At 55.9% G+C, this 23,704-nt stretch overlaps 2 protein-coding genes across 5 annotated transcripts in view; one reads left to right on the top strand and one right to left on the bottom strand.

The window, feature by feature from the left end:
- Recql5 (RecQ like helicase 5) overlaps positions 1 to 5,484 on the top strand; it is a 40,341-nt gene extending 34,857 nt beyond the window's left edge. For 2 of the 4 annotated variants that reach the window (XM_026780256.1, XM_026780255.1), the window contains exons 8-19: positions 914 to 1,132; positions 1,295 to 1,394; positions 2,032 to 2,068; positions 2,195 to 2,253; positions 2,339 to 2,412; positions 2,685 to 2,778; positions 3,056 to 3,190; positions 3,448 to 3,923; positions 4,098 to 4,188; positions 4,394 to 4,615; positions 4,800 to 4,869; positions 4,973 to 5,484. In XM_026780256.1, coding sequence (XP_026636057.1) covers positions 914 to 1,132; positions 1,295 to 1,394; positions 2,032 to 2,068; positions 2,195 to 2,253; positions 2,339 to 2,412; positions 2,685 to 2,778; positions 3,056 to 3,190; positions 3,448 to 3,923; positions 4,098 to 4,188; positions 4,394 to 4,615; positions 4,800 to 4,869; positions 4,973 to 5,073 — 1,678 coding nt within the window. In that variant the 3' untranslated portion in view covers positions 5,074 to 5,484. Of the gene's footprint in view, positions 1 to 913; positions 1,133 to 1,294; positions 1,395 to 2,031; positions 2,069 to 2,194; positions 2,254 to 2,338; positions 2,413 to 2,684; positions 2,779 to 3,055; positions 3,191 to 3,447; positions 3,924 to 4,097; positions 4,201 to 4,393; positions 4,616 to 4,799; positions 4,870 to 4,972 lie in introns of all 4 variants that reach the window. The other 2 variants (XM_026780254.1, XM_013347630.2) reach the window with 1 other exon arrangement.
- A 7-nt stretch (positions 5,485 to 5,491) lies between these two features.
- The window catches only part of Myo15b (myosin XVB), a 34,155-nt gene continuing 15,942 nt past the window's right edge, over positions 5,492 to 23,704 (bottom strand). Inside the window, 44 exon segments of the mRNA XM_013347587.1 lie at positions 5,492 to 5,883; positions 6,016 to 6,156; positions 6,258 to 6,391; positions 6,506 to 6,639; positions 6,948 to 7,063; positions 7,227 to 7,372; positions 7,464 to 7,560; positions 7,645 to 7,722; positions 7,816 to 7,910; positions 8,006 to 8,121; positions 8,205 to 8,275; positions 9,139 to 9,215; positions 9,494 to 9,566; positions 9,658 to 9,721; positions 9,881 to 10,038; positions 10,041 to 10,102; positions 10,440 to 10,553; positions 10,638 to 10,749; positions 10,847 to 10,988; positions 11,061 to 11,179; positions 11,280 to 11,398; positions 11,497 to 11,572; positions 12,332 to 12,391; positions 12,569 to 12,681; positions 13,138 to 13,378; positions 13,498 to 13,585; positions 13,672 to 13,815; positions 13,885 to 14,005; positions 14,080 to 14,175; positions 14,346 to 14,424; positions 14,587 to 14,766; positions 14,866 to 14,969; positions 15,119 to 15,217; positions 15,410 to 15,491; positions 15,596 to 15,672; positions 15,749 to 15,849; positions 15,999 to 16,160; positions 16,651 to 16,723; positions 16,846 to 17,024; positions 17,108 to 17,343; positions 17,446 to 17,541; positions 18,744 to 18,874; positions 19,033 to 19,090; positions 20,043 to 20,136. Coding sequence (XP_013203041.1) covers positions 5,803 to 5,883; positions 6,016 to 6,156; positions 6,258 to 6,391; positions 6,506 to 6,639; positions 6,948 to 7,063; positions 7,227 to 7,372; positions 7,464 to 7,560; positions 7,645 to 7,722; positions 7,816 to 7,910; positions 8,006 to 8,121; positions 8,205 to 8,275; positions 9,139 to 9,215; positions 9,494 to 9,566; positions 9,658 to 9,721; positions 9,881 to 10,038; positions 10,041 to 10,102; positions 10,440 to 10,553; positions 10,638 to 10,749; positions 10,847 to 10,988; positions 11,061 to 11,179; positions 11,280 to 11,398; positions 11,497 to 11,572; positions 12,332 to 12,391; positions 12,569 to 12,681; positions 13,138 to 13,378; positions 13,498 to 13,585; positions 13,672 to 13,815; positions 13,885 to 14,005; positions 14,080 to 14,175; positions 14,346 to 14,424; positions 14,587 to 14,766; positions 14,866 to 14,969; positions 15,119 to 15,217; positions 15,410 to 15,491; positions 15,596 to 15,672; positions 15,749 to 15,849; positions 15,999 to 16,160; positions 16,651 to 16,723; positions 16,846 to 17,024; positions 17,108 to 17,343; positions 17,446 to 17,541; positions 18,744 to 18,874; positions 19,033 to 19,090; positions 20,043 to 20,136 — 4,939 coding nt within the window. The 3' untranslated portion in view covers positions 5,492 to 5,802.

The raw sequence follows: 23,704 nt of genomic DNA, 5'->3' as shown, positions 1-23,704 counted from the left end.
AAAAAAAAAAAAAAAAAAAGAAACAACAACAATAGAAAAACACCAGTGTGGTTGCAAACACCTTTAATCCTAGTACTTGGGAGGCAGAGGCAGACAGATCTCTGTGAGTTTGGAGCCGTCCCAGTCTACATAGTGAGTCCTGGGCAAGTCTTGGCTACATAGTGAGACCCTGCCTCTAAATAACGGAAGAAAAATAGCCAAGCAGACAGAGCACTTGGATGGGATGGCCCTTTCCTGCCCTTTCCTCCTTCCCCACAGTGAGGACTATCCCTGTAGAGCATGCCAGCAGTGCTCACAGCCTGTGAGACCACCAGCCATGCTCCGCTGTGCCACTGTGCCCCAGCAGTGTAAGTGGAGAGGCCCTGGGATTCAAGGGTAAAATGTTTTCTCACTGACATAGTCTTGGTGGCAGACCCAGTATCTGTGCCAGAGCCTCGCCTCACCAGGGCATTCCAGCACTGTGGGGAGAGGGAAGAACAGGGTCCCAGAGCTCACAGAACAGAATGAGGTTCACATCCTGACCCCCAGTCACCAGTACATGACTATAGGAAGGCTGCTTTATCTCACTGGCCCAACTCTGCACTAGGCAGCCCCAGGTGATGCTCCACAAGCCCCTGTAAATAAAAGGGTACAGAACAAGGACTGGAGAGATGGCTCAGAGGTTAAGAGCATATACTGTATTTACAGAGGACCCTGGTTCAGTTCTCAGCACCCCCTGTCCTGCAGGCTCACAACCCATCTGGAACAAGTCCTGACCTCAGGCACTAGGGGTCACTGATACACATAGAACAAATCTAGGAAGGGCTTTGAAAGGTAGGAAGCATCAAGAGTGGTGCTAGATAGTGAATCAGAGTTTGGAGACTGGGCAGACATTGCTTGCTTCAGCCCCCATCCCAAGCACTGCTCACTGTAGGTGCCGCCATGCTGCCATTGCTAAGTACTTTGGGGATGCACCTCCTGCCTGCGCCAAAGGCTGTGACCACTGCCAGAGTCCTGCGGCTGTAAGGGAGAAGCTTGATGCCCTGGAGCGCAGCAGCAGCTGGAGCAAGACCTGCATCGGGCCCTTCAAGGAGGACGACTTCGACCCTGAGCTGTATGAGGGAGGCCGCAGAGGCTACGGGGGTTTCAGCAGGTGAGGACAGCGAAATGCATCCGCTGGCCCTAGCCAGACCAAGGTCTCCTTCTGCAGCGTGGTGTGGTACTCTTCCTGGGGCCTGGGCTTTAATGCTGTGCCAGAAGATCGGGGAAAAGCAGAGCCCCGACCCTTTCTGCTCACACCTTGCCTGTTCTCTAGGTATGATGAAGGTTCTGGAGGGAGCGGTGATGAGGGCAGAGATGAGGCCCACAAGCGGCAATGGAATCTTTTCTATCAGAAGCAGATGAGCCTGCGCAAGGTAAAGGTGGCAGAGACCGTGACAGGGCTCAGTGGCTCTGTTAGTTTCCAGTGCTGTGACCAAAACCAAGTTGGGAAGCAAGGGGTTTATTTGGCTGACACTTTCCGCATCACCGTCCAGCATCGGGAAGTCAGGGTCAGGATCCTGGAGGTAGAACGGAAGCAGGGACCGTGGAGGAGTGCCACTCTCTTGTTTAGCTTGTACAGCCCAGGACCACTAGCCCGGGAATAGCAAAACCCATAGTAATCTGGGCTGTCCCACATCAAGTAAGAAAATGCCTCCCCAGACCAGTCTGCTAGAGGCCATTCCTCAGTTGAGGTTCCCTCTTCCAGATGACTCTAGTTTCTGTCAAGTAAACAAAAAAAAAAAAAAAAAAAAAACCAAAAAACCTAAGCCAGCATAGTGGCTCATGGCTTTGATCCTAGCACTTGGGAGGAAGAGGCAGGCGGATCTGAGACAAGACCAGGGACGACATAGTGAACCCTGTCTCCAAAGTATCCTTCCTACCCCCTAAAAAATAACCAGCACACAGTGGTCCATGCAAGGCCCTGGATGGTCCCCTGCTCGCCACCTCAGTAGGAGCTGCCCTGCAGCAGGGCAGGATGTCTTATGGTCCCTCATGTTGTCTGTCTTCCAGGGTAAAGAGCCCAAGATAGAAGAATTCATACCCCCAGGTTGGTACAGAAATGCCCCCAGGGGCTTGGGTGCTGTGTCTGGTTGTGAACAGTGGGTCGCTCAGTGAGGGTTGGGGGGCTCCAGAGAGCTGGTCAAGTGGAAAGCCCTTTCTGCCCTTTCCTCAGATGAAGACTGTCCCCTGAGAGAGGCTTCAAGCAGGAAGATCCCTAAGCTCACAGTGAAGGTACTAGAAGGACACCTCTTCACTTTCTCTCAGGGCCCCTCCCTGACCCTGAGGGTGGGTGACCAAGATCTCACTCTCCTCATAGGCCCGTGAGCACTGCTTGCAACTTCTGGAGGAGGCGCTGAGCAGTAATCACCAGGCCGCAGGGTCCCCTGATGGGTGAGTGACCAAGAGCTCCAGGGGGAGACCAAGCTTGTCCCTTCAGAGGATGCCTCTCCGCAGGTTGTGATCCATCCCACTCCATGGCTCCCAGTCCCTGCAGCCTTTCCAGAGACTGCCAAAGGCCACTGAAGGGCAGTGAGCCGAGGGGTACTTAGAGAAGCCTGCTCAGAATCCACGTGCTCATCCTCACCAGGCCCTGAGGCTAGCCCATGGTCTCTGAAGAGAAACCGAAACCAGGAGGACCGCAGTGCTCTTGTTCCTTCCCACAGAGCTGACCTGCGGGCCAAGGCTGTGGAGCTGGAGTATGGGGCATTCCGAAACGCCAAGATGGTCAACCTGTACAAGGCCAGCGTTCTGAAGAAGGTAGGCTTGGGCCAAGGAGGCCAGCATGCATGCATGCTCATAGTCTGAGGACAGGACAAGGCCGCCTCTCCTGTTCAGAAGCTACCTGCCACCCGCTGGCCTGGAGCCCCTGACAGTGGTGAAGCTCCTGGGCTACCTGGAGCCATCCAGGTGGCCATCCCAGTGGGAGCAGCACTTCCCTAGCGTCCACTCCACTTAATGCACAGCAGGGTTGGGGTGTCTGGACTGGGGCTAAGCAGTAGCTTGTGGGTGCCTTAATCTCCCTGCCTGTCTTTAGGTGGCTGAGATCCACAAGGCCTCCAAGGATGGTCGTCTCTATGACATGGAAGGTGACACCAAGAGCTGCAGTGCTGGGGCTGAGCCTGTGGAGCCCAACGACTACGACATCCCACCAGCCTCCCATGTCTACTCGGTGAGCAGCATCCAGGTTCGCAGGGCGGCTCCACTTCTGCTTCGCCCTCCGTGCCCAACCCAGATGTCAGGAAGGCCAGAGAGGATCTTTGTATTTGTCTGTCGGTCGTGGCCTCTTCTCCCATCAGCCTGACCCCCACCTGAGTCCTGTTCAGCTCTTTCTTCCCACATTCCTGAGAGCCTCTCGCCATAGCCACAGCTGTTCGTGGGGAGGTCTGGGTCCTGAGCCTTCTGACTTCTTCCTTTTTCTCCTCACAGCTCAAACCCAAGAGAGTAGGAGCTGCCTTCCGCAAAGGCTCCTGCCCATTCCAGACAGCCACAGAACTGTTGGGGAAGTCTCAGATCCAGAAGCAAGCCTCTGAGGCTGTGCTGGAAGGTGAACAGGATCCCTCAGGCTGGGACTGTGACCTTCAAGATGAAGACAGGAACGAGCCCCTCCCTGGGTACCAAGGAGAGGCTCCTGGAAGTAGTGCTAACTGTGGGGAGCCCTCGCCCGAGAAGAGGAGAAAAGGCGGTGCCAAGGCTAGAGCCAGCAAGAGACAGCAGCTCCTAGCTGCAGCAGCCCTGAAGGATTCCCAGAACATCACCCGATTCTTCTGTCAAAGAACAGAAAGCCCGCCTTTACCTGCTTCAGTCCCTCCCTGTGGAGGTGTGCCAGAGGACTGTGCAGAAGCTGGAGCCCAGGGGCATTTGAATACCCTAGGACAGACTGAGTGTCCCAGGGAGGGACCAAGGTAAGAGTTCCATGTCCGGGAACCCTCATTTTGTGGCAGCTGTGGCAGCATCTGACCCCTTTGCTGCCTGGGCCTCTGAAGCGTACAGCTCATTCACGGTGGGCCCTGCTGGGCTGCCTGGATCGAGAGCACAGCCAGACCCAGACCTCTGATGCTGCTCTTCCCTCCGGCCAGCCCCTGCTCACTCCGAGACCAGAACTGCCCTGAAGGTCAGCCTAGTCCTCTGAAGGAAACTCAGGCAGGCAAGCGGCCTAGACCCCAGCAGGTACTGGAGGAGGTGCGTGGTGAGGAGGAGAGCCGCCTGGGCCAAGGGTTAGGGTCAGGGAAGATCGCTTCTCACGCCCTAGCAGCAGGTGGGATGGGCTGGGGGAAGGCTCCTGGTGCTGAGGTGCAGGCTTCCTTCCAGAAGGGAGGTAGAGCCTGTAAAGGGGAGCCCCAAAGTGATCTGTCCATGCTGTGACCCTATCCAGGAGAGCTCAGAGAGGACTCAGAAGAAGCTTTGCCCCTCAACACAGTCCTCCATCTTGGCGGAGGCCAAGGGCAGTGCCCTGGCCAGTGATAGCAGCACCGAGAGTAAAGCGGCTCGAGAGCCCTGCCCGCCCTCAGCTCCGGGCATCTCCGTGAAGGAGGCTGCTGCTATTGTGGTCAAATACCTGACCCCCTTCTATAAGGAGGGCAGGTTCATGTCCAAGGTAGGGTGCGTGGGCCTGGAGGATGTGGGTCAAGGCAGGGGTTGGGGGTGGCCAGGAATGTGCACCGTGAATGAGGTAGGGCAGAGAAGGCCATTGAGCCAAGGCCAGCTTCTGCCCACTCTGGCTCTGCCTTGCCCTTGGCAGTGGTGGCTCCAGGGCTCTGTCCTCCTCCCTTTCCTTCTAGGACTTGTTTAAAGGCTTTGCCCGCCACCTCTCACATTTGCTGGCTCAGAAGGCCTCTCCTGGAAAGAGTGGTGAGTGCCGACCTGGCCAGGGCCAGAAGGCATGGTGGGGGTGGACGACGGCTGCCAGGATACTGGTCCTTACCTTCTCTCTGTCCTGTCCTGCTCTCTGCAGTGAGGGAGGAGGCCCAGACCCTCATCAAGCAGTTTTTCCATGATCGGGCCCGGTGTGAGAGTGAAGCTGACTGGCGTGGCCTCTGCGCCCCACAAAGATGACCTGCCTGCTGACTGAACAGGGGCGGCAGGCCCGTGCCAGAGGCACCAACTTTCTCAGGGTCCTCCTCCTCGCCCCTCCCCCCAACCAAACCACACTGTAGAGATGTCACTAGACACGCAGTGGAAGGTCAGAGGTTAGCCCATAGTCCTTTCTCTCTGCCTGCTTCTCCTGGCCTTCACGGCCAGGGCCCCACATTAGATGGTTCGATGGAACGGCTGCTGCCAAAGAAAAACAGTGACCTTCCCGTCTTTGTTTCAAGTCCTCTGCCAGGGCGAGGCCATTTCTGCCCTTGAGTGCCTGCCCTCTTACTTGAGATCCCAGGCTCCAGGCCCTGCCCGTCTGCTGCTCAGGAAGGCCAGACCCAACTGACATGTTTGTAAGAATAAGAAGAATAAAGTCTGCCCAAGATACACGCTCATGTTCACACACGGTCGTTTTATTTGTGCTGAAGCTGCTTCATCCAGGCCCGGTGCTGGCCCTAGAGCTAAGTGGGCATTTTCCCCAGGCAGGACGTCAGACGCCCAGGCCAAGTTCCTACAGCCCCAGCTCTGGGTTCAGTGCACCTCGGAGGGCATGTGTCTGCTCGCTTCCTCAGTTGATGTCACTGTGGCAACCCCTGCCTCATGACCCTCACTTGGGGTTATGCTGCAGGAAATTTCAGGGCAGGGGCCAGGCAGCGAAGATGAGCGAGAACCACCCAACATCCAAGGCAGACTGCTCAGGGAGACTCAGCCGAGGCCTGGCCACTGCGTGGAGGACATGCTGCCCTCCTCCATCAGGAAGACAATGGTGTGCTTCAGCTCCTGGGCCTGCCAGGCAAAGATGGGTCAGTACTCTCCCCACCCCCACCACCTCTGCCCCCACTGCTCCTCAACAGAGACCAGTAGCCACTGTGGCTGAGGAAGCATTTCCTGGGGACTGCAGAAGTCTCGGCCCCTCACCTGGGGCAGCTCCAACCAGATGGTCTTGGGGTTATCAGCGGAGCCATAGTTGAGTTCCAGGCCAGGGACCCCATCGTCCTGCAGTGGGCTGAGCAGGTGGAGCCGCTGCAGGTCTTTCAAGGGGATGGAGCAGCAGGGTTTCTGGGGTAGCAGATACAGCAGAGATTGGCGCTGGGGCGGCAGTGCATGGTATGAGATTGACTCGGGATTTGAACCAACACGAGAACAGGAGCTCTACCTACCTGGGAACTGGGGTCCATGAGGACAAGATGGTGGCGGTTGAGCCCCAGGAGGACAGGTCCAGGAAGAACAAGCTTGCTCACTCTCAGTACCATATACACAGTGTAGCCAAAGAGGGGCAGCTGGGCCGTGGTCTCTGTGGGTAGAGGGACAGGACGAGAGTCCTGGCTGCAGATGTCCCCAGGGCAAATGAAGGGTGACTGGGCACAGAGGCCTCCGCACGCCCCGCTGCCCCTTCACATGGACCTACCGATGAAGTCTGTCTGTGCTCTCAGAGAGCTGCAGCCTTGCATCTGCTTCAGCTCCTGGCTCACTAAGCTCTTGATGCTGGCTGTGTTCACCTGCCATTGCAGTGGCTTGGGGATGTAAGCCAGCAGCTCTTGCCTAGGGGGCACAGCCTGGGTCACTTGGGCCTGTGACCATGGCCCACCTGGTGCAGGGTGGTGCATGTGCCACATAACCGAACTGGTACCTACTATGGATAAGGACCCCAGGGCCTAGCTCATAGCTCAGGATCAGGGTGGGGAGGGGCAGAAGACAGGCATCGACTAAGGGAGGCCTGTCTGGTCGGGACTGGGAAAGGTCAAGTGGAGTTGTGGAGTTGCCTTGGGGGAAGGGAGGTAGGAGGCCGGAGAAGCCCTTAGGTTTGGGGGAGGGGGGCTGACAAGAGAGGTTGAGCTGACTTCACGTACTCCGATGGCGGACTTTTGCTGGCTTTCCTGAGGTGTTGGAGGGCAGCCAGCCGGGCAAGTTGAGCATCTTCCTGGGCACTGATCATCAGCTTCCCTTGCAGGTAGTCCCGAAGCACCTGAGGAGAGGAGGGTTGTGGGGGGCCTGCTGGGTCGTGACCTCCCCAACAGTTGGTGGCTCTTAGAGACTCAGACTTGTTCTTGCCCCACCCCTTCCAGCTGCCACTGTGAGCGTCACTGTGGAGAGGGCATCTAGAGGTTGCCTAGACGGCCCGGACCGACCTGGCCATAGTGGATTTCGGTGTAGGTGGGGTGGTCGAAGTGCAGCGGGGTCTCCCAGCCAAGCCGCCGGCTGTGCAGGCTCATGTCCTGGTCTGTCATGACACTGTTGATGTACTCATGGGGCGACAGTGGCCGAACCAGCTCACCTGCGTAGGGGACCCATGCCAAAATTGAACACTGTCCCAGCCCAGAGTCTGTGTTCCTGTGAGAGGACAGTGGCTGGGGCCCTGGGCTCACCTTCGCCCTTGATGAGGAAGAGGGCAAACTCCTGCACTTCCTGCGGGTCTGTGATGCCCATCTGTCCACACAGCTCCTGAAGCACTTCCCCTGACACCTGGGCACAAGACAGGCCAGGAGGATCGAGACTAGCGTCCCGAGCATAGGCACATGGCCTCTCTCCTTGGCAGCCCCTGCTCACCGTGAAGGTCTCTATGTTTGTCCTGTACTCCACACCACCAGGCAGATGAATCAGAAGCAAACGAAGCGCTTGCCCTTTCTGACGGGTAAGTTGTAGGGTTAGTCTCCACAATCAGAGGTCCCGGCTCTCTGCTTCTAGCCACCCCCACCCATTACCAGAGAGTCCTAATACCAGAAAAGCTTGCATTTCACCCGGTGGTGGTAACTTCTGGCGCCCCCCATATTTAACCGTACGCTGGAGGTTTTCCTGGCTACTCCTGGCCAGTTCTGTAGAGAATGATGGGGGGGGTCACAGGTGTATCCCAGCCCCTTTACTGGCAGGGCATTCTCAGCCTGAAAATCCCTCTTCCCAACCCAGGCACCTTGGCTAGGACTGGAATCCTGCAGGAACTTGGTCACATAGGGCATCAGAGTGGTAGACGGTGCAAAGAAGCCCGTGAAGAGGCTGAGGATGCTCCAGCCCAGAGCGCAGTGCTTCCTGCGGGGTAGAGCTGGGTTTCAGGCTGGCCAGACCGCAGTGCTGCTCCCGCCCAAGCCCTCTACCCCACAAGCCCCACTCACGGCTCAGGGTGTTCTGTGACTTGCTTGATGACCTGGCAGTACATCTCATCTCTGAGGTCCTCTTGGCACAGCTGTGGGGACAGGAGGAATGAGTGGGTAAGGCAGAGGGACAGGACAGTAGAGCCAGGGGCTGCTGTGCATGATGGCTGGCCAGGGGCCTGTCTTTAGACACACTGCTACCTGGCTGGGCCATGGTAGCACAGGCCTTTAATCCCAGCACCTAGGAGGCAGAGGCAAGCGGATCTCTAGAAGCTCAAGGCGGGCATGGTCTACACAGTGAGTTCCAGGACAGCCAGGGCTACAAAGAGAAACCTTGTCTTGAAAAACCACACATTGCCGGGCGGTGGTGGCGCACGCCTTTAATCCCAGCACTCTGGAGGCAGAGGCAGGCGGATCTCTGTGAGTTCGAGACCAGCCTGGTCTACAGAGCTAGTTCCAGGACAGGCTCCAAAACCACAGAGAAACCCTGTCTCGAAAAACCACAAAAAAAAAAAAGAAAAAAAGAAAAACCACACATTAAAACACTCACCACCTGGCAGCCTTTGCCCAGTCCATCTTGTCACTTGTTTTTAAATTATTTATTTATTTGGTTTTTCGAGAGAGAGTTTCTCTGTAACTTTGGCGCCTGTAGACCAGGGTGGCTTCGAACTTAGAGATCCTCCTGCCTCTGTCTCCCGAGTGCTGGGATTAAAGGTGTGTGCCACCCTGCCTGGCCAAAGATCAAGTATTTTGAAACAAGTAAGAAACTACCAGTAGCAGTAGAGTGTGTGTGTGTGTGTGTGTGTGTGGTTTTTCAAGATAGGGTTTCTCTGTGTAGCCCTAGCTGTCCTAGAACTCACTCTGTAGACCAGGCTGGCCTTGAACTCATAGATGGGCCATTCTGGCCCAGGCAGGAGGGCAGGAAGGGTGCTCAGGGTTGGCACACAGTTCTTACCTTCAGCAGCTCATAGAGCAGAGCCAGTTCGTCTGTGCTCCGGGGCTTAGGCTGGTCCCCCATAAACTGCATCAGAGCTGCAGGCAGGATATGAAGCACAGTAAGCAAGGGCTGGCCGGACCTGTGCTGCCACTGTCCAGGCTGCCTGACCTCTGATGCCTTCCTCTCCGAACGCATACACACCAGGCAGGACAGTCAGCTCTAACTTTGTTGAGGAAATGGGTTCAGCTGACACTGGCATCCCTGAACCCATCAATCGCCCCGGCTGTCACAGTTGGTGGAGAAGGCTTCCTGTGCTGGCGGATGGGCGGATCCAGGGGGAGCTCAAAGAGAAGGGAGTCAGGTGCCCACTCACCCTTGAAGCCAGCCACAGCCCTCTTGTTCATGTCCTCATTGCTGAGACTGATGAGGGATTCCTGGATGGGGTCCTGTGGCCAAAGAGCCTTAGCTGTGAATCTAGGGCCATGGGAGTCAGAAGGCAGATCCTTGGCCCCCACTCCTCCCGACCTGGCCCCTTACCTTGCTGTACTGGATCAGGTTGGCTGCAGCCTTCTTCTTGGCACCTCTGCCTGCCTGTGTCAGCCTGTGGAGGGCAGAGGGAAAGACAGCCCTGCTTGCTGGCCCTCCCGCCCTTGTCCCAGGCCACGAAGCCCATGGTAAAAGCGGTGACCTGGTGGCTCTGTGGTTTGTACCAGGGACAGCCGAGGGCAGATAGGCACAGAGATTGGTTCAGAGCACTCACGAGGTATGAGGCTTCCGGAAGTAGCGCAGGGCAAATTCCTGCATGGTGTAGCTGTGGGAGTCAGCAGAGAGGGAGCTGTAGGCTGTGTACGAGGTGGCCTCTGAGCCTTCACTGGGTTCTTGGCTCCCGGGATGGGTGGGGCGCTGGGAGCACAGGAAATTTGGTACCACCGCAGTGCCCACCCACCACCTAACCCAGAAGCCCTGTTCCCACTCTTACCGCCTGGTCCCCATACCCGTCAGACCCGAGAGCAGTGACACCAGAAGCCAGGAAAGACACGATTATTTATTAAGCATCTTCTATGGAGACAGTGAACTAAGCACCACAGTCAGAGGCTGTGGATTACAAGTCTTGCCGGGGAGACGAGGCAGGAGATGGCAAAGGACAGACCGCACTGAGCGAGCGCGCCCACCAGGCCACAGGAAGCAGCAGCACCCGAGCGAGCCAGGCAGCCCTGCTCTTTCCTTCCGAGACTCCTAGTTAGGCCTTCACTCCTTCACCTCTTCTGTCTTCCTCACCTCCTGAGCCGGCTCCTTCAGCTGCCGTGGTTTACTCTTACGCTGCCAGCTGTTTCTCTGTCCCAGGGAAAAGGAGCTGTCCGGAGCAGCAGCTGGCTGCACCATGTCGGCAGGAAAGAGTCCTGAGCGGCCTCCAACAGAGCCAAACTGCCAGCCTAGAAGGCATTGCAGAATGATGGTTCACCTGCCTTGCCCCCTCTGCCCCTTGGCAGCCTCCCTCTGCCAGCCCTGGGGACTACCTGGCTCCGGAGAGACCCCTGGCTGCAACTTGATGAGGTCCCCACGCTGGAAGCTGAGGAGGCTGTGGTCATCAGTGATGTAACTGCGCAGAGCGATGACGTAGCCAGAGTCCTGGGGACAGGTGGAGTCTGCGGTCTGCTGCCTGCCCCGGGTGTCCTCCCAGCCAGGAGCCAGGGAGGCCAGGCAGGGCGCGCTAGCCCACACTTGCCTTCTTGAGCTCACTCAGGAACTGCTCCACCATGGCCTTGATGGCCCTGGCTTGGGCTGTGTGCAGCATGAGCTGCTCGTTCTTCAGTGACAGCACCAGGGTGGAGCCGCCGCTGCACTCCACAGCCAACACCTCAGCAAAGCTGTGTACACAGTCAGGGGGTGAGCTGGAGGCCACCTGCCACCCCGTCCGGGCTCTGTTGGGACCAGCTCACCTGTAGGAGCAGAGTGTCTTGAGCCGCTCCAGGTGGAAGCTAGGGTCTTGGGTCACCTTCAGCAACCTCAGTCCGCGGTGCGACACACCCAGCAGCTGCACGTCGCTGCCGCTCTCACCCTGTCAGGAAGGCAGGTGTGTCGGTCATTCCTGGCACTGGGGTCCTTGAGTAGAGAGCTCCAGGGCTGAGCTGTGCCCCACTAAGTCCAGCATCACTGACCGAGACTGGGAAGATGCGTGAGAAGTAGTTGGCCCAGTTGTCTCGAGCGGCCACCACGATGCGTTTTTTGATGGTGTCTTCAGCAGTGTCAAGGGAGTCCAGGCTCACCTCCAAGTCTCCTGTGGGCGGGAAAGGTCCATGATATCCGTGTTCCCACGGCACTTCCCCTCAGGGCAGGTCTAGCCCGCCCCCACACCCCAGCTCCCGGGACCCATACCCAGCAGGTCTTTCATTTTGTGCCGCTCCTCCTGGGAGATCCTGATGCAGGACTCTGCAAAGGTGTCCCTCAGGATCTGGAGGCGGAGCAAAGTTGGTCAGTGCCAGGCCCTCAAACTAGCAGCTATGGGTGTGCAATGGAGGAGAGGCAGAAGGCCTAGTGGTGGTGCCTACACACCTGGCAGTGTGGGCTGGGTCCTACTAGAGACATGGGTGGGACAGGGGCAGGGAGACGGGATGACAGAAGGCTCCCAAATCCTAGACTCATGTCCAAAACCTACAGCTCTCCCCTGTCCTTCCCACATCCACCTCACTCCTTCCTCTAGCACCATGGTCTGCTGCTGTTGACAGAGTGGACCAGCTGCCAAAAATGACCGAGTAGCAGCCGCCATTTATAAAGCACCCAGTGTGTGCTAGAGCCTGTGACACGCAGCCCCCGCTTGGACCTCTCATTTGCAAAACTAAGTTGATCACTGCTCTGTTTTTTTTTTTTTTTTTTTTTTGTTTTTTTTTTTCTTTTTTTTTTTTTTTTTGGTTTTTCGAGACAGGGTTTCTCTGTGGCTTTGGAGCCTGTCCTGGAACTAGCTCTTGTAGACCAGGCTGGTCTTGAACTCACAGAGATCCGCCTGCCTCTGCCTCCTGAGTGCTGGGATTAAAGGCGTGAGCCACCATCGCCCGGCTACTGTTCTGTTTTTTTGCAAGGACACTGAGGCAGGGACTCTACAGGCAGGCAGAGTGCTGAGTACCAGCTGTTCCTGTCAACTAGGTTTGAAGAGGGTCCCAGGATACGGTCTGTCTGTGGGGGTGGCGGGTTGGTGCATGAGCCAGGCTCTCACCTGCTGGCAGAGAAGGCTGAGACAGTAGGGGTGGCTGAAGTTCTCCCGGGGGTAGAACACCTAAGAGCAGGACAGAAAGAGCGGGGATCATGCCAAGCTGTGACCTGGCCAGCCGACCTCTGCCCTCCCACGGGGTTCACGGGGAAGGGGATGTGTTGGGGTTTCAGGTGAGAATCTCACACTGCCCATTACTGCCCTGCCAACCCCAAAAGGCTGAGGCCCGACCCCCATGCCCACCTCCTTGCGTAAGAACAATTTCCAGGGTGCATTTGTGTAGGAGAAGCACACGCTACCAGACGGCACGAGGAGCTGAGTGGAGATCCCCCGATCCTCCATGGGCTCCATCAGGGCTGGCAGAGGGAGAGAGGAGCCTTAGACGCGGGCTGACAGACCTGTTACTAGGCTGCCAGAGACCCCTTATGTTCCTGTTTTTCTCAGTCTCCAGACTCCTGGCACCAACTCCTGCCTTCATCTCTGTCCCTGAGTTTTTCTTAGTGTCCCGGCCACATTTACTCCAGCCACTGAGTTCCCCACCACCACCAAAAAAACAAACAAGAAAACACTTATCAGGTCTTCATCAAGGACAACACCCTGCAGAAGTGAGCCTTTTAGTGCCAGACAGACTTCAGGGTGCCTCAGCCCTGCCCTGCATAGGAATGAGGACTCAAGGGCTCCAAGCTCCAAAGTCCAGAAGCCCAAACAGCTGGTCTCAGCCAGATAGGGATGACTTTTGTCATGGGTCCCAAGAGGCTGTCATGAGTCCTGCCACCAACTCAGACTCAACAGGGGAAACACGGATTCCTCACCACGAGACTCCACTGAACGGGTCTTGGGTTCCTCAGGCAGAGACAATGGAAGTGCTGGTGGAGGTGGGGGTGGAGGTGGGGGTGCCGGAGTTATGGATGGACTTGGGCTATGTGGGCCAAACAAGTCCCGAAGGGGTCCCTGCTTTTCCCGGATGGATAGGGAGGGCTCAAGTCTTGGTCGAGTCTTGGGTCGAGGAGCCACAACGGGTGGGGAGCCCTTGCTTTGGTTAGGAGACGTCGTCTGCAGGAAAAGGCACGGGTTAGAGTCAAGGCCAGGTTACCCTGGAAACCCCAGGTTTAGCCCAGGATTCCTGGACAGATCCTAGCCCGTGCCCTGCAGAAGATGGCCGGGTAGCTCACCAATGGCGGCAAGTGGGCACCGTTTATTCCCAGCTTTGCCAAAGCCTCATCCTTAGGGTCATTTTTCTTCTGAAAAGTTTTCACAGGCCTCGTGAAAGAAAGAGAAAGTTACTAGGGTACAGGGTGATGGCCTGCGGAGAGGAAAAGCCCTGGCCATGTGCCCCCGGGGCCTACCTGGTGGGTTGTACCGGCACAGGCACGGGGCCTGGGCGGCTCTGGTACATGCGGATGATGTTGCGAATTTCCCTGCTGGGTTCTGGGCGCTGGGGTGTGGAGTTGGAGCTGTGCACTGTGGGCTCTCTGTCCTGGGTGGGCTCTCTGTCCTGGGTGGGCTCTCTGTCCTGGGTGGGTGCTCTGTCCTTTTTGGGCGCTCTGTCCTTGTTGGACATTCTGTCCTTGTTGGGTGCTTCCTTCTTTGCTGGTTCCGCCTCATCTTCCCTCACCGCTTTGGGCTTACTTTGTTTCAATGGCTTCTTCACAACTGGAGGAGGAGGTGGCGGGGTCGGCTCTGCCAGGAAGAGTAAGACAATCAAGCACGGTCCCTACACTGGAGCCAGAGGAGCCGCAGCCCACCACACCTACCAGCTGTCTCTTCCTCCTCACTCTCCTCTGTCTCCTCCTGGGGGATCTGAACCTTGACTGGAGGCTTCACGGTCTTCACCCTGATTGGCTCTTGCCCTATAAATGCCACAGACGGCCTTCTCTGTCACTGGTGCTTGTCCAGCATATAGGGATAGGGGCTTACTCATCTGGGCTCCTGGACAGGCCATACTGGTAGGGGAGCAGTGTGGCCTCCCCTCCCCGGGCTGCAGGCATCAGTGACATTTCCACATGGCTTCCACCCTCACCCATCTTCTGGAAATAGTCCCGTTTCTGCTGGAAGCTCTTGGGGCGTGGAGGCCTGGCTTCAGTTTCCTCTGGAGTGTCCTCCTGGCAGAAGAGGAAATGAAGAGTAGCCCCCAGTCAGCCACGGCCCCATCCTTTCAACACCGTCTTCTGATGGCTTCTTGGACCAATCCTTCCTACCTTCCCTGCCACCACACCACACCAGACCTCTGCCTAGCCTCGGCTCCTTACTGTAAAGCAAACATCCAAAGGTTCTGGGCGACTCTCTAGCGTCTTCTGGGGCGCAGTCAGCTTCTGGGGTTTGGGAGCCGTGACGGAGGGTGGAGTCTGGGAGGCAGCCGCTGAGGCCTGAGCCCCGTTCTGGCGTCTCTGGTTCTGTTGCTCTAGAGACAGGCTCATGGCCTGGGTCGTCATCTGCTGGGCCTGAGGGAAAGGAGAAGCCAGCCAGTAAGAGCCTCCGCTGGCCCTGCCCCCTGTGCTCACACTCCCTGGGCAGTCCCATGGCCCAGCCACGGTGGTTACCAAGATCATCGCCTGCTGGTTGATAAAGTTCTGCTGCTGTACCGCCAGCTGCCTGGAGTCCAAACTGGGAAGCAGAGGCTGCGGCTGTGGTGGGACCATCATGGCTGTGAAGGGCGGATATCCAGAGCAGAGCAGGTTAGGTGCCATGGCCAGACTTGACTCTTGATCCCAGGTGCCATCTGGACTCCCAGCAGGACCCTTCCCCCACCTTCAGCCCCCAAAGCTTTTCCCGGTACCCTTAACCTTGCCTTACCTGGGATGGTTGGGACTGTGCCCATTGCTGGCATCATGGGCATTGGTGCGGGCATCATAGCTGGCTGGTAGCTGGGTGCCTGCACCATTCCTGGATACACTAAGGGGATAGGGTCTCTCAGGTCCATTCAAACTTGGCCCCACATATCTCCTCCTCCTTCCAGCTCCAGGCAGAGAGAAGCGTTACCCTCTGGGGTACCAGCCAGAGTGCCCATTTCAGTTGCCTGTGGCGATTTAGACTACCCCTGCTCTTGGGCCTGGGAAGCCCTGGAGAGACACCACCTGTACTCACCCATGGGGTAACCCTGCTGGGTGGGCCCAATGGAGCCCCCTCCCTTCATACGGCTACTCAGGGCCCAGCCTTGTTCCAGATCCTGAAGGGACAGATATTCAGCGTCAGAGCTAGAGCCTGGGAGAAACAGAAGGGGTGGCCACACCCCAGCACCAAAGCAAAGGAGCCGGAGGGGAGGCTACTCACACTGAAGCCCCCGGAGAGAACCGGCTCGAAGATGTGGTCCAGGAAACCATCAAGGCTTCCCGGCTTCCTGGCCTCACCTGTGGGGCAAGGGTACATTGCCGCATCTACCTCTGGACCCATTCCCAGCACCCTGCCAATCTCTGTGTGCTTTACCTGGGGGGCTGCTGCCAGGCAGTGTTGGGGCTGGACCTGGAGGGAGTCCTGGGGGCAGGGAGGGAGCCTGAACGCCAGGGGCTGGAGGGATGTTCTCAGCTCTGCAGGAAAGTGGGACTAGTTAAGGGGTCTACTGCGGCAGTCACCTCTAAGAGGGGTGTAGAAGTTTAGGTGGGAGACCTGGTTCACCACACAATGCAGGGTGGCTGAGGATGACCAGCTGGGGAGAGGGCAGGTGGGTGGTACCTACAAACCAAAGGGAGTGATGGGGTAGCTGCGGGAACCAGCTGGGTCTCCAAAGTCCTCAGTCTGGCCAATCAGGTCCAACACAAAGTCACAACCAGCCAGGTCTTGCCAAGCATCCCCAGAATGCAGTGACACAGACCAGCCACGAGGGGGCACCTCCAGGCCTCTGGGTGGGACAAGAGTGAGAGAGATGTCGAGGTGATCAGGGAGAGGTGTGGGCAGATGACATCCTTCAGGAGTAGAGGTCGTGAGTCAGTCGAGGGTGTCTTCTGACGACCCGATGACATCCCCACCCCAGGCGGGAGCCAGGCGCTCAGCCTCACTCAGAAGCCTTAGACTGCATTCCTGTTTGTACCTCAAAAATCCTTCTGGTGATCTCCAGGCTCTAATAATCTCATTTGTTATAGAGTTAGGATCTGTGCCTTATGCTGTCGCACGGCTCCTCCCTCGTTTAGAATCTCTGCTCTCTCTCTCTCTCTCTCTCTCTCTCTCTCTCTCTCTCTCTCTTTCTCTCTCTCTCTCTGGAAGCTTCCGTTGGAACCTTCCCTTTCTATTCATTGAGGAACAGCGTTCATCCGGCCCTGGGGGGACCATGCCGTGGAAAGCAGAGGGAGCGTGAGGACAGGGACAACAGTCAGTGGTCAGGCTCCCCTTACCTGCTCTGGAGGATCCGCCCTGCTAACTGCTCTCCCGTGGTCCAGGACTCCACCTCTGCAGAGTAGCTCCCCTCTGTGGGGGTTAGTGGGAAGGTGAGAGACAGAGGGCTACACCCTGATAGGAAGTGCTCACTGTCCCCACCCTGGACAGGGCAGGAGGAGGCTAGGGAACTGACCAAGGGAGGCAGACCTCACCATTGAATGTGAACACATCCAGGGCCATCCGGCCCCGCCGCAATCCAGCCTTCCACTCAAGCTGCGTGGGTGGGTGGGCCCTTGAGGCCATGGGAACTAGCGGTGTTTGCTCCAGGGCACCCAAGAGCTTGTGCTGGCACAATGCTGCCATGCCTCGGGGGGCCTGGTCAGATACGAATCTGTGGGGACAGCACAGGGTTGCTGAAGCTCGATGGGGTATGTGGATTCCACTTACAAGAGTCCCATCCGCTGGATCCCTTACTTGAGCAACGGCTTCTGCAGGGCAGGTGTAGGGGGGAAGGAGCTGAGGAGGACGGCCATCAGGGCCCAGCCACGCTGACTCTGCTGCTCGTCTGGGTTGTGCCACAGCTGGGCCACCAGCTGACTGAAGAGCTCATCCCGAAGTCCCGGCTGGTGCTGGGCCTTCCGTATCAGGAACGTGCCAATGGTCTGTTCCTGCCAGGGCTGCAGGGATCCATCCCCCAGGAGCCGCAACATCTGTTGACACAAAGCAAGGGTAGGAGCAGGAAGCCCAGGGCTCCCCTGCACCTTCCCGGTCCTTAGAGCGGCCATACTGGCCACCTCCAAGGTCTCACTCACCACCCTGTTGATCTCCAGAGCCTGCTGAGGGTTCTCGCCATTCATGCGGGTCAGGGGCTCATCCAGTAGCTGCCCCGGTCTAGGCAGATATGGCTTCTGGAGGGAAGGAGAGTGACATAGGGTTTGTCCTTGAGGAGTCCCCCAGGAGCATGTACCCTAGGAAGAGGAAAGATGCACAGGTGCGTGGGTGCGTGTGTGCGTGTTACTTGGACATGTGTGAGCAGGCGTGCGCCAGAGGAGGATGTCCGGCGTCTTCCTTATTTGCCTTGAGTGGGCCTGTCACTGAGCCGAGGCGCTTGTTTTACATAGACAGGCTGCCAGCAAGTTCCAGGAATCCACCTGCATCTGCCCCCGAATACCGGGATTAAGGCTATGTGCGGTCACGCCTCGCTTTTTACTTGGGTGCTGTGGGTTTTAATTCAGGTCCTCGTGAAGCACTCTTTCATTAGGAATCTTCTAGACCTCTGGTTGTTCTTTAATTAAAAACTTGACAACAAACTGCTCGTGTCCCTGCCTTTAGTCCTAAAACTTGGGAAGAAAAGGGAGGCTGATCTCTGTACAGAGTTCCAGGCAAGCCAGGGCTACCAAAGGCCCTGTCTTTAAATGTTTTTTTTAAAATAGGGCGGGGCATGGTGACACACACCTTTAATCCCAGTACTCTTAAGGCAGAGGTAGGTAGATCTCTGACTTTGGGGCCAGCCTGATCTACATAGTAAGCTCAGGGTCAGCCTGATCTACGTAGTGAGCGCCAGACAACAGGGATACGTAGTGAGACCCTGTCTCAAAAAAAAAAAAAAAAATCAGCTGGGCGGTGGTGGCGCACGCCTTTAATCCCAGCACTTGGGAGGCAGAGGCAGGTGGATCTCTGTGAGTTCTAGACCAGCCTGGTCTACAGAGCTAGTTCCAGGTCAGGCTCCAAAACCACAGAGAAACCCTGTCTCGAAAAACAAAAAAAACAAAAAAACAAAAAAAAATAATTAAACTAATACTGAGATCTTCTTGTGTGTGAAGTCATGAATCCCGCTTTTGTATTTAAGCCTGCGGCCTGGGAAGTTTCCCTCGTTAAACCTTCGTTAAGGACAGAGCTTCAGTGCTAGACAAAGCCGCAGGTACAGGAAAGGTGTGGCTGAAACAAGTCTGTGGCCAAGGCTTCCCTGTAACAACCGCGTGAAGACTGTTTTGTTCTCCAGGCAGCTCCGATGACCACAGGGGAGGGCAGGGAGAAGGTGGAGCCCTGCTCCTGCCTCCCAGGTCTTACACTGGAGCTTTGGGGGTACAGGAAGTACCGAGGGACTCACCTGGAAACTGGAGGACACAAAACTGGAGAAGGGAAACTGGTCAATGTCCGGAGGGAGGGTCAGGCTGGGCCGGACAGGAACCTCAGGTGGCAGGGACTCTGTGATGTTCCCAGCCTGGGTGCCCTGGCGGCCTGAGAAGGGACACAAGAGGCAGCCTAGGACACTCGGATCCCCACTTTCCCTGACAAGCTGCCAACCACCATGGACAGAGTGACCATGGGTGGCTCAGGGAAAGAGGACCAGAGATGCCCCCCGTAAGGGTCTCAGACCAGACATTAAGATGACACACCTTCCGCTGTCCGCAGAAGAGCAGCCAGCTGGGCTGGGATCTCCAAGCGCCCCAGGTCCTGGTGGAGAGACCCAAATGATCATTGAACAGGATTGGGCACACCCCCCTCTCCCGGTCTCCCCTTGAAGATCAAGGGCATAACCTGAAAACAAGTGATCAGGTCTCCAAGGGTCCCTGAGGAAAATCAAGAGAACGCCAGTCTTCTACTCAGGTGGCACATGAGGAACAGGACCCTGATGTCACTCTGTATCCCCCCCCATGCTATGCCAGGCCCTGTACCTCCAGACTCACTCACCATCCTCGACCGTTTCCCCCAGGCCTCCCCGCTCTGTGGGCCTCGGGAATGTTCGAGCTGTGGGAGAGATCCAGCGAGAGTTGATGCTTCTTCTTCCCCAGCAGCCCTACCCGACCCAGCAGCTCAGGGTCCCTCCTGTCCCCAGGAGACCCTGATGGTAGCAAAGGAATGCCAATGTCATCGACCCACAGAGGAGCAGTCGCCTGGCTTCACCCTCCTCTACCCCTCTCCCAGCTCTCACCGTCTCCGAGCTGTGGACGCCACTGTCTGTCTGGTAGGGTACCAGGAAGAGGTAAGGAAGACGGGAATAAATGGTCCCAGGGGACAAAGTCCAGCCAGGGAGGAGCCTGGGACGGGGCAGTATGTGGGCATTGACCTTTGAGCTGCTTTATGACTCTCAAATTGGAGTCATCAGGCAAAAGTGAGACTAGAAGGGGGCCCACGGGAGCTTGAAGGGAACAGGGGAGACCTAGGTGGAAAGGGGGAGCCAGGTCTGCAGGGACAGGGGTGTCATGGTGAAGGAAGACAAGAACCCCCAGGGCCCCAACTTGCTCCAGTCAGAACAGGAAATGGAGGCAGTCAGCAAACAGTGGGTTCTGGTATTTTAGTCCTGGCAAGTTTAGGCTGTCAGGATCCCTCTCTCGGGCAGTCAAGGTCACCTACCTTCTATCCTGAGGTTTCCCCCAATCCAGAAGCCCCGCTCCCATCCTCTTACCTGCAGTTTCTGTCGTCTCTGGAGCAGGGGCCGAGCTACAAGGAGGATAGCATTCAGCTGTCCCAGAGCTGACTTCCTCTGGAGGTATCGCTTCCTGGGAGCCGTGGAGGTAAGGAGGGTGAGGACTCAAAACTTACTACTTCTTCCATGGTACCCCAGCCCTGTGAGCCTAGACATTCATGTAAAATCGACTCTGGCTCAGGGGATCCTCCTGAGGTCTAACAAAACCAACAGTAAAGAACAAAACACTATGGCGAACCAGGCAATGTTCTGTTTTGAGATCGTTTCACTATGTAGACCAGGTTGGCCCTGAACTTAGATCTGCCTCCCTCTGTCCCTTGGCCGCTGTGATTATAGGCCTGTGCCACCACTTCCAGCTTTTAGTACTTTTGTTTTTAATTATGCATATGTGTGTATCTCTGTGTAGGTATGTGCATGTGAGTGCAGGGGTCATCTGTGGCCAGAAGAGGGTGTCATATGCCCTGGAGTTATAGGCAGTTGTGGGTCACCTGACATAGGTACTGGGAACTGGACTTGGGTCCTCTGTAAAAACAGCAAGTGTTCTAACCACTGAACCATCTCTCGAGCCCCCTAGATTCATTTTAAAATATTTGTTCTGCTTAGGACCTCCTTCTTTGAGGCGCCTGGTCTTCTGGCTGGAAAATTCTCAAAGATATTTTCTTTGCATATTCCTTTTTCTCACCTCCAGGGGCCTCAGGCACACATGTGGTGCACAGACAGACAGGCAAGCAAAGCACCCATACACATGCAATAACAAATGAAAATAAGTGGAGGGGCCAAGGAGATGACTTTAGTGTACAAACTCGAGGAGCCGCATCCCAGTCCTCAGCATCCACTCCCAGGAAAGCCAGGTAGTAGCGAATCTGTAACTCCAGTGGTGAGGAGGGAGAGACAGACCGATGCTTGGAGCTCAATGGCTACCCACTGGCTACCCAGACAGACAAAGCTACGTAGAGAAAACCTGTCTCAAACCCCCATTTCCCCCCAGAACGTGTGAGAACGTGACTGGGAAAGAGAGTCATCATCAGTCTCTGACCTCCACACGCGTGCGCACACACGGTACCCACACCACACGCGTGCGCACACACGGTACCCACACCACACGCGTGCGCACACACGGTACCCACACCACACGCGTGCGCACACACGGTACCCACACCACATGTGTGCGCACACACGGTACCCACACCAGTGGGCATGTTTCCACTGGCACATATCCACACAAGCGTGAACATATACACACATAGACCACACACACACACACACACACACACACACACACACACCTCTACAGGATTGGAAGTGAAGCACAGCTCACTTGCAGACGACTTTCCAAGCATCTTCGAGTCGCTGGGTTTATCCCCAGCACAAAAAACTCAATCCATGGATCAACCAATCCAGCAATCAAGCTACCATTTTCATGTATCAGAGGATAGTGCCAAGAAGGTAAAAGGACAAAGTACCAAATAAATAAAAAGTCACCAAATCACATTCTTAGTGGTCACCCAATATGCAGAAAATATGGAGCACCCTTGTAGCTTACCAACAGAGACGGGGGAAAGGTGGCTCAAGGGTTAAATGCACCTGCTATTTTTGCAGAGGACTGGAGTTCAATTCCCAGCACCCACATGATGGTTCACGACTACCCATAACTCTGAGGGCACCAAGCACACCCGGTGCATATACATATATGCAGGCAACACTTATACACACCAAATAATAGCTAGTAAGAAAGCTGGGTGTGGTGGTGGATTCCCTAGTTCCAGTGCTCAGGATGCTGAGACAGGAGGATAGCTGTGAGCCCACGGCCAACCTGAGCTACACAGTAAGACCCTGTCTCAAAACCAACCAAAAGAGCCTAGAGAATACTTGCTGCTCTTGCAGAGGACCTGGCTTTCCAGCACCCACATGGTGGCTCACAAGCATCTGTAACTGCAGCTCCAGGGGTCTGACATCCTCTTCCAGCCTCCAAGAACACTGTATTCTCATGCTGAGCAAACACATGTAAAATAAAATACATTTTTCCAAAATGCCAGTGAAACAAGAACAATAGGCAGTGGAGTAGAACAGACATTCCCACAGATGATGGGTGGGAATCACACGAGAATATGCTCGGCATCACTAGTCACTAGAGAAATCAAGTCAAAGACAGCATGAAGCTGGCTTGGTGGCGCACACCTTCTGTCCCAACACTCAGGAGGCAGAGGAAGGCAGAACTGACAGTTTGAGGGCAGCCTGGTCTGGATAGTGAGCTCCAGGCCAGGAGAAGCTACATAGTGCAACTGTCTCAAAAAACACAACCAGAAACACCTTATGACCCAGCAATTCCACTCCTAGGATAGACCCAACACTTAAAACCAGGAAGCAGAACAGATGCTTCCACAGCTGTGCTAAGAAGGGTTGGGAGCAGCCTACACATCAGCACCAAGCCGTGAATCTGCACGACAGATGATCATTCAGTCACGGAAAAAAAAAATGAAGTTCTGATCAGTACAATGACATAAGCTCCGAAAGCATTAGAAGCCGAGCAAATTAGGCCAGGCATAAACTGGCTTACAGGAAACACTCCGAAAAGACAAACCTAGAGACAGAAACACACTGGAAGTTACTTGAAGTGGATGGTAGTGTGGGCAGTAGGGAGTCACTGCCTCGTGGGCCCTGTGCCTCAGTTTCTACAGCGAATGAGGTTGAGGGACAGACAGTAGCAATGGTTGCCTGTGGCGGTGTCCCTCTGCCATGGCACTGTCTTCATTTTATTTTCAGTCTTGGGTCAATGGCTGCTTTACTGTCTAAATCTGGCACCTTGCGTGGCCTCAACTCCACTGCCTTCGTCCCTGTGTCTCCAGCAGCTGGCCACGGCGGGCGGATAGCTGCCGGGTGGACGAAATAGAATGTGGGGTGTGATGGTAGGTGAGTGTATCCCAGATCCAGAAGGTGAGGCAGGAGGGTCATGAGTTTGAAGCCAGCCTGGGCAATATAGCAAGACTGTCTTAAGGAAGCCAAGTGCAATGGAGAACAGACTAGAAAAGACAGGCGTCAATCCATCCGATTCCCGTGGCCCGGCAGCAATGAGCCTCTACTCTGGGGAGGGCTTGAAGCAGGCTCCTCAGGTTGCTGTCAAGAGTCTAGGATGGAAGGAATGACAGCGGACAGGTCAGCTTAACCCCGAGAGCCACGTGATGCACTCCGCCCACCACTTTGAGCACCAGGGGCTGTGCGAGAAGAACAGCAAGCCGCTTAGGAACATGGCTCAGCGGTCAGCATAAACGTGCTGGGTGTGCCTTGGAGGGGGAGAGACCCCTGAGGACACGTGTCCTGGGGACCTCATGCTGTTACTGGGCATAGCTCTACTTATTGCCCTTGTGGTCACCATGTCCCTCACAATCTGAGTCGGATAAAAACTCTCAGGGGCATCTAGCCCCTTACTGGGCAGTACCATTGGTTCTTACAATGATGGTGATGGATTTTTTTCCAGGCTGGAGCAGATTAATAATTCAACCACCAACCTTGGAAAGAACTTAAACATGCAGGTTGTTAGTAAGGTTGGGTTAAAAATTTTTTTTAATGGCCAGGTGGTGGTGCATGCCTTTAATCCCAACATTTGGGAGGCAGAGGCAGGCAGATCTCTGTGAGTTCAAGGC

This window comes from Microtus ochrogaster, chromosome 7, assembly GCF_000317375.1.
Source record: "Microtus ochrogaster isolate Prairie Vole_2 chromosome 7, MicOch1.0, whole genome shotgun sequence".
Classification (NCBI taxonomy): Eukaryota; Metazoa; Chordata; class Mammalia; order Rodentia; family Cricetidae; genus Microtus; species Microtus ochrogaster.
This window is presented reverse-complemented; position numbering and strand designations above follow the sequence as displayed.